The 15,328-nt window shown below is 45.1% G+C and overlaps 1 protein-coding gene across 4 annotated transcripts in view; it reads left to right on the top strand.

Annotated features, from left to right (window-relative positions):
* Positions 1-15,304, top strand: part of LOC124270326 (platelet endothelial aggregation receptor 1-like) — a 36,266-nt gene extending 20,962 nt beyond the window's left edge. For 2 of the 4 annotated variants that reach the window (XM_046705373.1, XM_046705374.1), the window contains exons 6-9: positions 11,404-11,928; positions 13,566-13,686; positions 14,391-14,485; positions 15,106-15,304. In XM_046705373.1, coding sequence (XP_046561329.1) covers positions 11,404-11,928; positions 13,566-13,686; positions 14,391-14,485; positions 15,106-15,149 — 785 coding nt within the window. In that variant the 3' untranslated portion in view covers positions 15,150-15,304. Of the gene's footprint in view, positions 1-7,409; positions 8,114-11,403; positions 11,929-13,565; positions 13,687-14,390; positions 14,486-15,105 lie in introns of those variants that run through there. The other 2 variants (XM_046705376.1, XR_006896725.1) reach the window with 2 other exon arrangements.
* Positions 15,305-15,328: the final 24 nt, after the last annotated feature.

The raw sequence follows: 15,328 nt of genomic DNA, 5'->3' as shown, positions 1-15,328 counted from the left end.
GTCGTCAAAAAAAGGATGAAGTGTTGGTGAGATGGTCAGGATACCCTGCCAGCTTTGATTCATGGATCCCTGCGGCTCATCTGGTCTTTAAATAGCGAGGCCTCCAGTCTCCCACCGTCAGTGAAGCCTCCACCATCATGCAGAGCAAACCGATCTCAAGGTGCAAGGAGGGCGACAAGCCATCCCCATGCTGGTGTTGCTTTGGCATGGACTTGCCACGAAGTGAAGTGGTGTTTTTCTCCCAAGTGTTTCTGATATATGGTGTGGTCATCATGAGCATGGTTCAGTTGGCATTGGACCACGGTGAGAAACAGTTGTGGACAGCCTTGTTGGCCAGTGGCTTGGGATACTTGCTCCCACAACCCACGTTGGTGTCGTCGTCGTCGTCGTCGTCATCTCCGTTGCCTCCCTCCTCGACTGCATCTCCAACCCCCTCTGTATCCAGCCTGGTTCCCTAAGAGAGAAAGATGTCGGTGTCTGTGTTTTCCAAGCGGGACTTTTACGTGACCTTACCCAGCGATGCGTCCATGGATGTTCATCCCGACAACAGAGTGAATCATTACGTAGTCAAACTACCCTTTCCCATTCAAGTGAATCCCCAAGAGTGGGAAGTCGGCGTCAGTGAACTTCATTTCCCCATGACATGGTACAATGTGTCGTACCCCTTCAACTGGTTTGTCCTTCATGTGAACTTGGAACGCATGACCCAGACTTACAGTTCAGCAGAACTCGATGCGACCGTGACAGAAGAGAACCCAGGCATCATCAGAGCCGTCAGCGAAAAGGTCATTATTCCAGAAGGAGTGTATTCCAGTCGCCAACTGGTCCAGAGACTGAACATCCTGCTTCAACACACCTGTGCACGGCTGTTGGAAAAGCATAACGCAAGATGTTTACCAAGAGGATGCTCGAGGTCGCTTTCACCGTCACCGTGAACTACCCCAAAGAAGACCTCCGATTTGAAATGCGTGGCAAAACGCATGTTAACTTTATGCTCCCACCCGAAAGACATGTGCAGAGCCATCACGGATTCCTCCTGCAGAACCGCAAGCCAACCTGACCACGATAGCATCAGGTCTGCCTACACCACCCAATTGGTGTTGCCTGCTCCTTAAGTATGTATGCTGGGATTCATACAACTCCCCATGGTGGACGAAGCAGAAGAAATAAGCCAAGTCTCTGCTCAGCCTGTCCAGGTGGCTGTGTTTGACCGTCCTCTCGTCGTGGGTGAACAGGAAGCACACCATCTGGCTGGTTTTGATACCGTGTAATGTCTACTCGGATGCAGTGGAAGATCAAATCGGGGATACCATGGCTCCCTTTACTGATGTATGTTCCCGTCGCCAGCCAGATGATGGAAGACAGCGCCGTGATCAAAACCCCTCAGCACCTACGCTTACATGGGATTGCGACAGGGAACCACGGATGCCATTCGAATCTATTTAACGGATGACGTAGGACGTCTCGTGCCATTCCAGACTGGGAAGACCATTGTGACACTTCATTTCCGTCCGCGTCGCCTGGGTACGTAGTGAGACTGAACATGGTAGGACACCAGTGTATCAGACACCGCAGCAGCAGCGTCTTGGGTGGACAGCAGCGAGGAGGCAGCTTAACCGTGTACTGAGGACGCATTCATCAACGAGGGAGAGGTTTCGGTAACATCTTGGGAAACTTGGGACGTTCAGTACTCTCCATCCTCAAGACGGTGGGAAAATCAGCTCTCAAATCAGGCGTCAAGATGTTGCTGGGATTGGTGTCCAGTTCAGGACACCGAAGTGTTGGGGACAGCTTGAAACATCATGGAAAACAAGCCTTACTCGCCACCTTGCGACAGCACCCACCACCAGGATCACCTGCTCGCAAACGAAAACGGAAACAGCCCGTGGGATTCACCAAGAAACATAAACCCTTGTTTTGAGAGAAAGAGATAAAGACCCACCCCGATGGGAAAGGAGTTCAGTTCAACACCAGACACCGAACGGTCAAGACGTGTTGTGCAGACCTGTGGTCCAGACCTGTTGTGTAAACCTGTGGTCCAGATCAGTGGTCAAGATGATGCGCCGAGATGCCTGTGAATGCTCCAAGGCCCAACTGGATCTCTTTTCTGTGCCCCCTGTGGTGACGTCCGTCCAAGAAGGTCAGTGGATTCGATACAGCCCTCTGGCACCCCCTTCGGTCGCAGGCCCCCTCCAATTTAACATTGCTAACCCTGTCAATGCCTACATCGATTTGAGCCAGTGTTACCTCCATCTCTGCCTCAAAATCAAGAATACAGATGGTAAATGCGAATGCAGTTCTTGATGGCGATGGGCGCGACTCGCCGTGTCCACGGTGAACAACATGATGCATTCCCTCTTTCGTGAAGTGCGTGTGCAAGTGGGACACAACCAACTGGAAATTACTCCTTCCATGGGTACCTACCCCTACCGAGCCTATTTGGAAACGTTGCTGAGTTATGGGAAGGCAGCCAAAGGGGACCCATCTCCAGTGTCCAGGATGGTACACCGATGAAGCTGGAAAAATGGATCACTTTAATGCTGTCGCCCAGAATGCCAACGCCGGACTTGTCGCACGACGAGGGGTCATTCTACCCACTCGAGACGTGGAACTGACAGGACGTCTCCACTGTGACCTGTTTCTCCAAGACCGGGTACCTGGTGGATGGAGTCCCCATGAAACTAGAACTGATTCGCAGCCCAAGTGATTTCTACTTGATGAGTGCTGGAGATGCGAGTGCGATTTGAACTGACCAAAGCCGAAGTTTTACGTAAGGCCAAGTCAACATTGATCCTGCCATACAGGAACAACACGTGAAACACATGTCACCAGGAGTCACGGCCAAATATCCTTTGACCCGAGTCCAAGTCACAGCCCACGACATCTCAGGAGGAGGACGCGATTTCCACAAAGATCAACTGATTGGAGGCCAACTGCCCAAACGAGTGGTCTTGGGATTGGTGGACAATGATGCTTTTGCTGGCAGCAAGGAAAAGAACCCCTACCATTTCAAGCACAACAACGTGACCAGCCTCAAGCTGAAACTCAATGGGCAAGAAGTGCATGGCACCGAAATCAAAAGCGACTTTCAAAACAACAGTGCCTCGGCTCAAACAGTTGTACATGAACCTGTTCCCGCAACATCGGGGACACCTGTGGCAAGAACATCCCTGCAACCTCACCCTGGACGAATTCAGGAACGGATTCACCGTGTGGGTAGTGGATCTGACGGCGGATCTGGGCGCAGATGAAGGGTATAACTACCCACGACAGACGGGCAAGTTGGGACTTGAACTTCAGTTTGCAGAACCCCTACCACATCCCGTCACGCTCGTCTGCTACGAGGAATACGAAAGCGTTTTGGAAATTGATCGGTTCGCAAGCGCTTCTGATGGTCTAAGGATGGACGACGACAGTGGCTCGACGACCAGACACTTGAACACCTACGTACAACAGGATCCCCTGCTGCGACCCCTCTACCAAGGTACCTTTGCCCGAGATCACTTTGCCACCACTGTGCTGTGTGAACAGCAGGAGGGACATTATCCTAAAGCCTACATTGTCAACACGGACCCCAGTCATCTCCCAGGACAACACTGGGTGTGCGTATATCGCCCAGTACCAGGTGTCATGGACTACTTTGACAGTTATGGACTCCATCCCTATCAACAGCATCCAGACTTTCGGAATGTCATGACCTTCGCCGGATGGCTCCAACAACAGTGGAATGGCCAGTCACTTCAACCCTGGTTCAGTGCCTCTTGTGGGATGTACTGTTTGTATGTACTGGCTCATCGTGCCCGTGGATGGTCTTTTGACGAAGTGATGGATCAGTTTGATCCCTACGATACCCTCGTCAATGAAGAACGTGTAAGACGTTGGTTTCAACCCACACGCCTGACAGACAACAACAACGCTGACCATGATCCACACCCCTGCCAAAGGACACAACCTTATCGTTCTGATGTGATGATGTTACAGTTCTGATGTTACAGTTATGATGTTACAGTTCATACCGTTTGTAAACAAAAGATCAGGGACGCCCCTAATCCTGTCTCTTTTGTCAAAGTGTTCTTGTTAGCGGGGGAAATAAAACGTTTGAAAAAATGTCAACCTAGTGTTGTTGTTGGCATTGAAATGAACCTTTCTTTTGGGAGAGATGGATGGCCCCGAAAAGGGCCGTTTTTCCGGAGTGTACCTCACTCCAGGGACCAAAGTTGGCACCTACATTGGCAGGGATGAATGGTCATCTTTGTCTTGATGGGGCACTTGCTCCCATGAGTCAAGCGCCTGATGTATGTGTCCTTCAAGACACATTGAAAGGTACCACGATAGTCATCAGTCCCATTGGCGTAAACAGGCAGGCAGCCATGACATTGTTGACACTGCCATGCCGGTAAGGGTGGTGATGGTGTCTCCAACGAGATGAGTTCCAGATCCCAGTTTTCTCCAGACATGATTGCTGATTGTAACACTGCTTCGATCATCCCCCTCTCATCCTATATAGTGAGTGCTCACGATCATGACGTCACCAGTGCCACGTCACCAGTGCCACGTCATTACCCTCACGCGCGATCATGACGTCATCGATACCACGTCATCGATACCACGTCATCGACGACACGTCATCGCTGTCTCGTCGCATATATAAACTCCAGCATGGGTCAGTGAGAGCTATCTTCATGCAACATGGACACAAGAAAAGTGGAAGTCATGCGGCCTGCGCCTTACAGGAAAAACTGTGGTAGACGCCAATGTTTGCGGTGCAGCCCTACCTTACAAGGGAAGGCTGACATCAAAACGGAAGAGGCAGCAACAACGGCACCCTCACCACCACCACCAGCTATGACATCAGAAGCAGCGGCAGCCCCACCACCACCACCACTACCACCTACGGCGGCAGGAGACACAGCGCTACCACCACCAGCAACGACAGCGAAAACATGTCCTAAATGGTCATCCAAATGGCGGCTGATTATTTGCCCTACCTGTTTTAAAGCGTATCCTTCCAATCGCTTTGATGTCGTGCCAGGAGCCGACTTCTACATATGTCTCTACTGTGGGGAAGGCATCATCAAGAGAGGTCAGCAACAACACGATGATGTGTGCCCCGGAAAATTTATTTTTCGGGGTCTCCAGCTCCTCTGTGAATGCTAACCTGGCTGACTGATTCACATACCAACGGCCCCACCTGTCTCGAAAGAATGCTATATCCAATGTTTTTTAACCACACACACACACACACACACTAACACTTGTCTAGCCGCGCCATCATGTCCGCCTCACCCCTCTCCCTCCCTCCCTCTCTCCTTCCCTCTCCTTTCCTCTCCCTCTCCTTCCCGTCCCGTCCGCCGCTCGTCCGTTCCGCCATCTTGAAAGGCGTCTACGCTCGCGAGATCCCGCGAGATCTCACGCGATCCCACCGGATGGGCCCGCCCTCTTGAAACTCGTCCGCCATCTTGGCCCGGAGATGACGTCATCGTCATGCGCGCGCACCCAGCGGAACCGGACGTGACGTCATCGCCATGCGTGCGCGTCCACCGGAACCGGAACCCGAGTGATCTCCCCCTGACCGGAAGTGACCGGATGGGCGCCGCCATCTTGAAAAAGGCGCCAGGGAGACGTTGCACACTACTTACGTTTGACTGGAAATACAACGCTGAACCATGCATACTAGTCGTTGATAGCATGAACATCAATTAATGCCTAGGGTCACGATGACACACAGTTAGACATAATCTGAGCAAGTTTGGAAAGCTTAGTTCTAAGAATCTCATGTTGGAAGCCAAATGACAACTCCGTGGGTCGGGATTCTTAATGATTGAGCTTCTTTGTCGTGAATGTCGATATAGAGAAGTATGATGAATGTAAGCACAGTATATGAAGTACACCGAAACAGAAATCGAGCACAATAGGGCAATTGATAAGAGATTGTCATCGTTTACTGAAAACGTTGGTTTTAAGCTGAATATAACGCATACATAGTTGCCATTTATATGAAGATTTAGTTAAGATTGATCCTGAGCAACTCATGCATGTCATAAGAGACGACTAACTTGATCAGATGGTTATCACCTTATGCAGGTCATCGGAATACAGTTGCGTAGATCGATGCTCATGATCTCAATCACTTGAATGTCTGGTTCACACTCCATTATTTATAGACCGTCATTATTTAGCCAACTCAGTGCGGAGTTGTCCAACAAACAAGTGATATGACAGATACAGTGAATCATGGGTAGTCGGAGTGCCATATCTGGTTGTCATACAATTACAAACATGCGGCGACGTCTTCGACATGTTCTCGACGTCTTCGAGTAATAAACCTCACATACAACGCGCATATACTGGATGAGTGTCTGTGTTACAATTACTTACTGAGCATGTAGAACTCCGGGAAATGCCAACACACAGAACCATACACGCACATTATACTTTGATAAGATCAGACAGTGTCAGTCAAATCTTTGCCCTACCTGCTCCTCGAGTTTGAAAGAGAAGCACACCGTTTCAACGATTCACTAGTGTCCATATGTGCAACCCGTACGAAATCGTGAACACAAAAGCATCCATTCACACTTCACATAATTCGCGAGGGGTCCGATCCACAAAGCGTTCGTAACGCTACGACATTCGTATGCCTATTATAAACTATAGAGGTACGACAGTTCGGAACCCTTGATACATATGACATCCACATAAATTGTGTTTTTGTCAGCATAATGAGCGAAAATATTGTTTTAAAGCGTTTAGAGCACAAAGAATGTGCTTAACAGCGGAAACAAAGGAATTTTTTCTTAAGCCAAATAAGTGAGTGAGTGAGTTTTGCTTTACACCGCTTTTAGCAATATGGGCTTCTTTACCTGAAATGGGCTTCACACATTGCACCCATGTGAGGAATCAAACCTGGATCTTCGGCGAAACGAGCGAAGCTTTAACCACTAAGCTAACCCACCACCCATTAAGCCAAATAAGAAAAAAAATAGTGGAGGGGCAAGACAGATAAGTGGATGAGGTCAGGCACATTAGTAGAGGGGCGTGGCAGGGCAGGGCAGATCAGTGGATGAGGTCAGCACATTAGTGGAGGGGCATGGCAGGGCAGATCAGTGAATGAGGTCAGGCACGTTAGTGGAGGGGCAGGGCAGGGTAGATCAATGGATGAGGTCAGCACATTAGTGGAGGGGCAGGGCAGGGCAGATCAGTGGATGAAGTCAGGTACATTAGTGGAGGGGCATGGCAGGGCAGATCAGTGAATGAGGTCAGGCACGTTAGTGGAGGGGCATGGCAGGGCAGATCAGTGAATGAGGTCAGGCACGTTAGTGGAGGGGCAGGGCAGGGTAGATCAATGGATGAGGTCAGCACATTAGTGGAGGGGCAGGGCAGATCAGTGAATGAGGTCAGCACATTAGTGGAGGGGCATGGCAGGACAGGGCAGGGCAGATCAGTGGATGAGGTTAGGGACATTAGTGGAGGGACATGGCAGGGCAGATCAGTGAATCAGGTCAGACACATTAGTGGAGGGACAGGGCAAGAGAGATCAGTGGATGAAGTCAGCACATTAGTGGAGGGACAGGGCTCGGCTGGGCAGGGCAGATCAGTGGATGAGATGGGTGCAGTGCAGATTAGAGAAGGGGACAGAGCAGATTATTGAAGCGGACAGGGCTTCCCCAGTACGAACATCACTCATGCGAAATACCTTACAAGACAATGTCACTGGAGCTACTCCTCTCAGTGAGACACGCGAACATTTCACCTGTATGGGCTACACGCTATTATTAACAACAGACTAATGTGCTGGGTAAAGCTATGTCTCAAGTGCAATGTGCAACACTGCATACTAACATGTGCGAATTTGATCGACGTCCATCAGAAATAAAAATACAAGGATTAAGGAGATAGGCAAGGGTGTGCCTAAACAACATGAATTGGTGAACGGATATGCAGGCGTGAAACAGCATAAGGACCACCATTAAGTGATATGACCTACATAAGCAACAAGACGCGTTCAACCTGTTGTTGCCTGCACCTGTTACCTGCATTTGGCGCACTGCCAAGATGACGCCCTCGGAATTATCAAATGTGGCTGTGTTACTGCTGACACTTGTGTCACAGGGTAATCTTTGTTTACGCCTTTCTAACATACTTTGTATACATTCTTTAACAACTGCTCTCCGCAGTGGCTGCGTTTACCTGTTTATACAGTTAGTCGTTATACCTATGTATACCTGTTATACAGTTAGTCGTTATACCTATTTATACAGTTAGTCGTTATACCTATTTATACAGTGACATTACGATGTGTTCATGTGCTTGGTGTAGTCACGCATAGTAAGGGCATACTATGAGTAACGTGTACAGGGAATATCTCAACGCGGCTGTATGCGGGTTTCTGCAGTGAACCCCAAGTGCAGTATCGCCGTTTAACGTGTTGGTCAGAGTCTACGACTATCCTGTCACCATATGATCGCCCATGTAACTACCACACGTATTCAGGATTATGTACAAGACATGCACCATTTCAAACTACCGTAACAATCCCGCGTTTATGCAGCGATATGTCCATTTGTTTCAAGCCAGCTGTTAATCACCAGGGATATGCGTAAGGTCATGTCGAAGATAGTCTATTCAACCAGGCAGATGATCAAAGAGTTTTATTCAATAAGACATGATGTACTGAACAGTCTTTCCGAAGTCGGTATTGGTTGGTTGGTATACTCCAAATAATCTTGTCAATGTATTCAAAGTTTTGTGCATGTCTGAGAATGTCAGATGGTATTTCCGAGTATTTCAGTTGTAATATCGGCACCAGTCGGGGCTGTATTCTGAGTCCACAGATATTCATGATCTTTATAAACAAACTAGAAAATATAATGCAAGAATGCGGCGGTAGAGGTGTGTTTATTTCCAAAACATTTGATAACCTATGTCTTCTCATGTTTGCTGATGATGTGTCTTCAGTAGCCAGCTCTTGCCTAGAATTGCAGGGTAAGATCTATGCTTTGGAAACATTCTGTGATCAAACTGGAATGAAGATAAATTTGGATAAAACTAAAATTATGGTATTCCGCAATGGTTGTCCACTTCAGTAATATGAAAAATGGTATTTCAAAGAAAACGAATAGATGTTGTTTCCTCATATAGATATTTAGGACTTGTTTTCACTCCAAAATTATCTTGGAGCAAGGCACAATTTTGTTTTCGCTCACAGGCAAACAAAGCTATGATGTGAATTTACGGGTATTCTAAGAGGGTTGCCATGTAAGGATTTACTAAAGATATTTGACAGTATGGTCGTGCCAATCGTGTGTTATGGCTCAGAACTATGGGGTGTATGCTGTAGTTAAGAAGTAAAAAGAGCACAGTTGAAATTCTGTCAGTGGATTCTTAGAGTTGGTATATCTACATCAGATAATATGTGGGCGTTTGCCTCTACAGGTGGTATACCTGACCAGGGCAGTTAAATACTGGTGTCGACTCATTACTCTACCTCCTAGCAGGTTATAAACCAGTGTTATCAGATGCTTATGTCCCTTGATAATGTAGGCCGTACTACTTGGGTCACACATATCCGAGATACCTGATTTAGACTTGGTTTTGTTTTTGTCTGGGTTTCCAAGGAGGTTAGTTGCATAAATTCTTTCATCTCATTATTCAGACAAAGATTATCAGATAATTTGCAACAGTCATGGATTTCAAGCTTAAACACCTCCTCCAAGTGTAACACAGTTCAAATCATTTTAAAACGTAGAATCATATTTGTCAGGTGATATTCCTTACTACTTAAGATCTTCAATGGCTAGATTTACATGCCAAAATACGGTCTTGCTATCGAAACCGGTAAATACAATAAGACAGAATTTAAGATAGGGTTTGCTTATTTTGTAAATTTAAGAAAACGTATTTTATTGAAGATGAGCTTCCATACACTTTGTATCCCAAGATATGGTGAATTTACTGACGTCACGCAATGTTTCTACCTTGCAAAGTATACGTCTGTATTTATATAGAGTATGGACATAGAGAACCAGCACTACTAACCCTCGAGTACTTAGCCTTGCAGTTATTGCTGGTACACTGTAATGTCTCTACCCTGCATAGTACACGTCTGTAATCATATAAAGTATGGAAACTGAGAGCCAACACTACTAACCCGCCAGTAATTAGCCTTGCAGTTATTGCTGGTACACTGTAATGTCTCTATCCCGCATAGCAAATGTCTGTATTCATATAAAGTATGGAAACTGAGACCCAACACTATAAACCCAAAGCACTTAGCCCTTTAGTTATCACTGGTACACAGGAAGGCTCATCATTTAAAACCAACAATTTATAAATGCAATTTGTTGTTTATATAAATTATGTACTACAAATTTTCATACCTGTGCCTGCTCAGCTTCTGTATTCTCACTCAGGTATTATATGATATCACCAAGAAAGTATGTATCATGGGCCCAAGGCCTTTTATTGAATAAAATCTGCCTGTCTGTCTGAATAACGTCATGTCCAATATTGTCTATTCAACCAGGCACATTATCAACAGCTACATGAGTATTGTCTTGTCCAATGCAGTTGAAAGCTCAACGCTTGAACATCACGTATATGTGTAAAGACATGTCCAGTATAGTTGAAAACTCCACTCTTGAACACCAGGTGTATGTGTATATGTCCAGTATTGTTCACTCAACCCCGTTGTTGATCACTAGGTATAAGTGTAATGTCATGTCCAGTATAGTTGAAAACTCCACTCTTGAACACCAGGTTGTTCACTCAACCCCGTTGTTGAACACTAGGTATAATTTTAATGTCATAGTATGTTGATGTCCACTCTTGTATGTGTATATGAAGTAACTCCACCCCTTGAACACCAGGTATAAGTATGTGTATATGTCCAGTATTGTTCACTCAACCCCGTTGTTGATCATTAGGTATAATTTTAATGTCATGTCCAGTATAGTTGAAAACTCCACTCTTGAACACCAGGTGTATGTGTATATGTCCAGTATTGTTCACTCAACCCCGTTGTTGAACACTAGGTATAATTTTAATGTCATGCCCAGTATAGTTGAAAACTCCACTCTTGACACCAGGTTCATGTGTAAGGCATGTGACGGGTGTGAGTGTGTAAATATGTGAGTGAGATAGAATTGTTAGCATACTTACAGTCCGTTTGAGTCTGAAACGGACCGATGAATTGCAAATTTTATCATTGTACGAAATTGCCACATAAATATAAATGTAATAGTACACATGTTTATCATTAGTAATACCAGACAGCTTTCTGATATTTGAAAATTGTCCTGACTCCACCAATAAAGTTGTTTGAGAAACCATCATCATTGAAAACGCAAAAGTTGTTATCTGTCGCGGTGGTGTACGTTCTACGCATATAATGTGTCTCTGCAGGTCGAGAAACCCTTTCCGCTGCTTGCCCTACCAACTGCTTCAACTGTGACGACAAGGATTCATGCATCAATTGCAACAGTGGCTGGTACGGCGAGGACTGTTCATTGCAATGTCGGAAAGATTGTCCCGGAGGTTGTGACAAAGAGGATGGACATTGCACATGTCAAGAGGGAAAATATGGCGACTATTGTACAGACGAATGTCCTTCTAATTGTAAAGGTATTCAATGTAATATTCAAAATGGACATTGTGAACATGGCTGTAAGGCTGGTTTCCATGGAGACTTCTGCAACCATCCCTGTGGTAACTGCAGCTCTGGGGTCTGCTCGCAGGAGACCGGTTTCTGTGACGACTGTCTGTGCGGGTGGAGGGGGATCAGGTGCAATATATCATGCGACCAAGACTCTACTTCCTGTAAAGTGTGTGGAGGCGATGGCGTGAAGATGCCATCGACAACGATGGTGTCGACAACGTCTGAGGTGTGGAGTACTACTGATGTGAAAACACCAACATCCACTTTTCTAGGTAGAATAACTCATGCGCCTTATTATAAGGGTAATGCTATTTTTGAGGGCATTATCATTTGCAGAAGCCCGAGGTCTTCCATTAACTGCCCGACGAAGGAGGGCAGTTGAAAAAGACCGAGGGCTTCTGCAAATGATAATGCCCTCAAAAATAGCATTACCGTTATTATTGCTAAAATACATGGAATTTGTGTTGAAAAGAAAAAGGAAACAATGAAGGAATCGGACTGTAAGTTTACCCAAATAAACTTCTGACGGGCTTGACTGCCCGAATGCAATTACGTCATCGAACAATTCAAGTGACGTCACAACAGAAAGTGACGATATTCGACCTTGGCCTTTGACAAGCCCATAGCCTGTAACATGTCAAACTATGTCAGTGTTCGGTTTTGGTCCATCAACAGTCTTAATAGTGCAATTGTTAAGGTTAGCACCAACAAGAAAGCCAATATTACCGCTATTTAAAGCGGGAATTTGGGTTGCTTTGACTTGTTTGACCCAGAATAACTGCCAGTCGAAAGCCAATTAATGTCGAACTATGACGTCACTTGACAACAGAACTGATAGTGGCCCGTCGTTAAGGTTGAGCGGTCCAATATCATTTGCAGCGGACCGCAAATTTCTGATAATGGGAGGGCCGTTTCATGATAATTCCATGTATTTTAGCTATAATAAAAAGCAGTTACCAATTTCAGTAAGGTATTTAATAAGTTCTAGGTTATAATACCCTTAATTAGACCATTTTATCAGAAGCAAATCTGATCATATGCGAGGCTGTTGAGGACATATTGATATGTTGCTGGTTTGTTGTACAGGCCGCTGTAGCACGGCAGGATTAATGACGACTGTAAATCCTTACATTTTAAGGCAAATTGTAGTCGGAGGCTCTCTGTATGGCAGGAAACATGCTTACACTTTTTGTAAGCACCTCGGGACAATAATGATTTTCCGTGGTCCATTCATGTAATATCTGCAGATATGTGTCGCTTAATGCTTAAAGGAATCTGTTTCTTATGATAGTCAAGGCTAGGCATTCTTTTGCACTGACGTTTTATATTCAGTATTGCTACATCAAGTACGTGAAGACTTTATAAAAAGGGACCCGGTTGGCCAAATTTGGTCTGAGTATCACCAATGCAAACCTGGGTGCCGTTGTACAAAACAACCTTAGCGCTAAGGCTACCTTAAGCCTATGTTAAGGTATGGGAGTTACGGTCACCTTAGCGCTAAGATCGCTTTGTACAACGGCACCCTGGCCTTCGGACTAGGGTCTGTATGATCTGGTTTGTTTGTTTGTTGTTTAACGCCGCTGTTAGCAATATTCCAGCTATATGGCGGCGGTCTGTAGATAATCTAGACTGGACCAGACAACCCAGTGATCAACAGCATGAGCATCGATATACGCAATTGGGATACGACATGTGTTAACCAAATCAGCGAGCCTGACCACCCGATCCCGTTAGTCAGCTCTTACGACAGGCATGGGTTGATGAAGACCAATTCTTACCCGGATTTTCACGGGTGGGTCTGTTTGAAGTTTACACTCCACCTTGACAATAGTAACCCCCACTCCATTCCTATCACTTAAACTGACATGCTTTTAAATATACAGTTATTCATTCCCTCCTTTTTTCACAGAGTTAACAAGGACGTCCGGATATGATTCGGTTGCTGCCATTTCAATAGGAACCTTTCTTTTAGTGGTGCTTTTACTAGCGTTTACAGGATGCTCCGTTGCATATTGGAAACATTGGTTTTGGTAAGTAACTTCAAAATAGATCAATAACTGAATGTTCCTAGAAATGTAAACACCCGCAACTCACGCCAGTCTGCTAGAAAACTTGCATATGTTAAACTGAGAACAGATTCGAACACAGAAAATAATGAATCTCCGACTGCGTACTCCTAGAGGAGATGAAACTAATAAAATATCCAATGCAATTTGGTCTGTTGAATGATAATGATGCAGTGCATCGAAGATACATTGCGTAAGGAGCTTCACAAGTGTACTATCATTATCATCATGAGAATAAATATGTAAATACTTCTGTACCTCCAGCAGTAAAGATCCATTGACAAAATCAACATTAACATTGTGATCATACCCTGCATCTTTAGCCTGTTTCAGGAAACTGTCGAATGTCGTGTTTCCATCAGGAGCCTTGACATGTTTCATAAGAGAATCCTCATAAATGTGTACACAATAACGTTCTGTCACGAGGACCCTTAAGCCGACCTCTCTTTATAATTGCTAGATATATTCGATTGAGGGATCTATTGTCTTACATGAGTCTTTGTATGAGGGTAAGGGTATCAATATATTGTCTTTCTTCTTTTTCTCTTACTCTTCTTAAGAGTAAGGGGGTCGATATATTATGATTCTTCTTCTACTACTCTTTTTTCTTTGTATTATTAATATTTTACAATAATATATATTGATCAGTAATGTTTTTGTTGCAACAGCTTTCAGAAGAAGAGAAAGCCGGCGTCCGCAGAGGAACCAATGTATCATTCAGATCCTTTTGGCAGTCCAACAATCTCCAGAAGTCACTTCAATTGTACGTTCCGAATTCCATTTTTTCGTGGTGATTTGTCAGCATTACCTGTGCACGCCGTTGTGACCGTCGTTCAAGTCTATTGGCACCCACGGCACGCCCTTCCTATATTCAGTCATTAATACGCACAGATAAGATTTTTAATATTTCCATTTGCTTCACTAAGTAATTTTCATCAAACTTACATCTGTTTATGCAGTCATTCGAGGTTTTGTTTGTTTGTTTAATGCCACACTCAGCAATATTCCAGCCATATGGCGGTGGTATGTAAATAATCGAGTGTGGACCAGAAAATTCAGTGATCAACATCATGAGCATCGATCTACGCAATTGGGATACGGTCATATGTGTCAACCAAGTCACCCACCTTGACCACCCTGTGACATGCATGGGTTGCTGAAGATCAATTCTAATCCGGATCTTCACGGGTTAGAAATTCAAGGTACAGAAGCATGTTATCTAAGAATTAGTTTGTAAGATAATCAGCAGTGACTGAAATAGTGAGATGTTTAGTATATTTTGTTACCCGGTGCCTTTGTGGACGTGGCGGGAAGTAAAACAGTAAATATTTATATAATAGTATAACGTTCTTGTACTTGCAATGATTATCATAATTTCCACAGTGAACAAGCAAGGTCACACGACAATGGAAGAAGAGGATGAATAGTAGAGCATGCTAGGAGGACTAGTGTGATGAGTAGGAAGATGGGGATGTATCTTGAAGATTTATCTGTGGAGAGTGCTCAACCCCAACCCTTCATAGTTGTTAATATGTATTAAGGAACCAAGAAAAACATAATGAAAGACTAACTCCAGTTATAACCACCAGAAAAGTTTATTTGGAAG

The sequence above is a fragment of the Haliotis rubra genome, unplaced genomic scaffold, assembly GCF_003918875.1.
Source record: "Haliotis rubra isolate DU_JTF1 unplaced genomic scaffold, ASM391887v1 Scf1509, whole genome shotgun sequence".
Classification (NCBI taxonomy): Eukaryota; Metazoa; Mollusca; class Gastropoda; order Lepetellida; family Haliotidae; genus Haliotis; species Haliotis rubra.
Note: the sequence above shows the minus strand (reverse complement) of the source record. Positions and strands in the feature narration are given on the sequence as shown.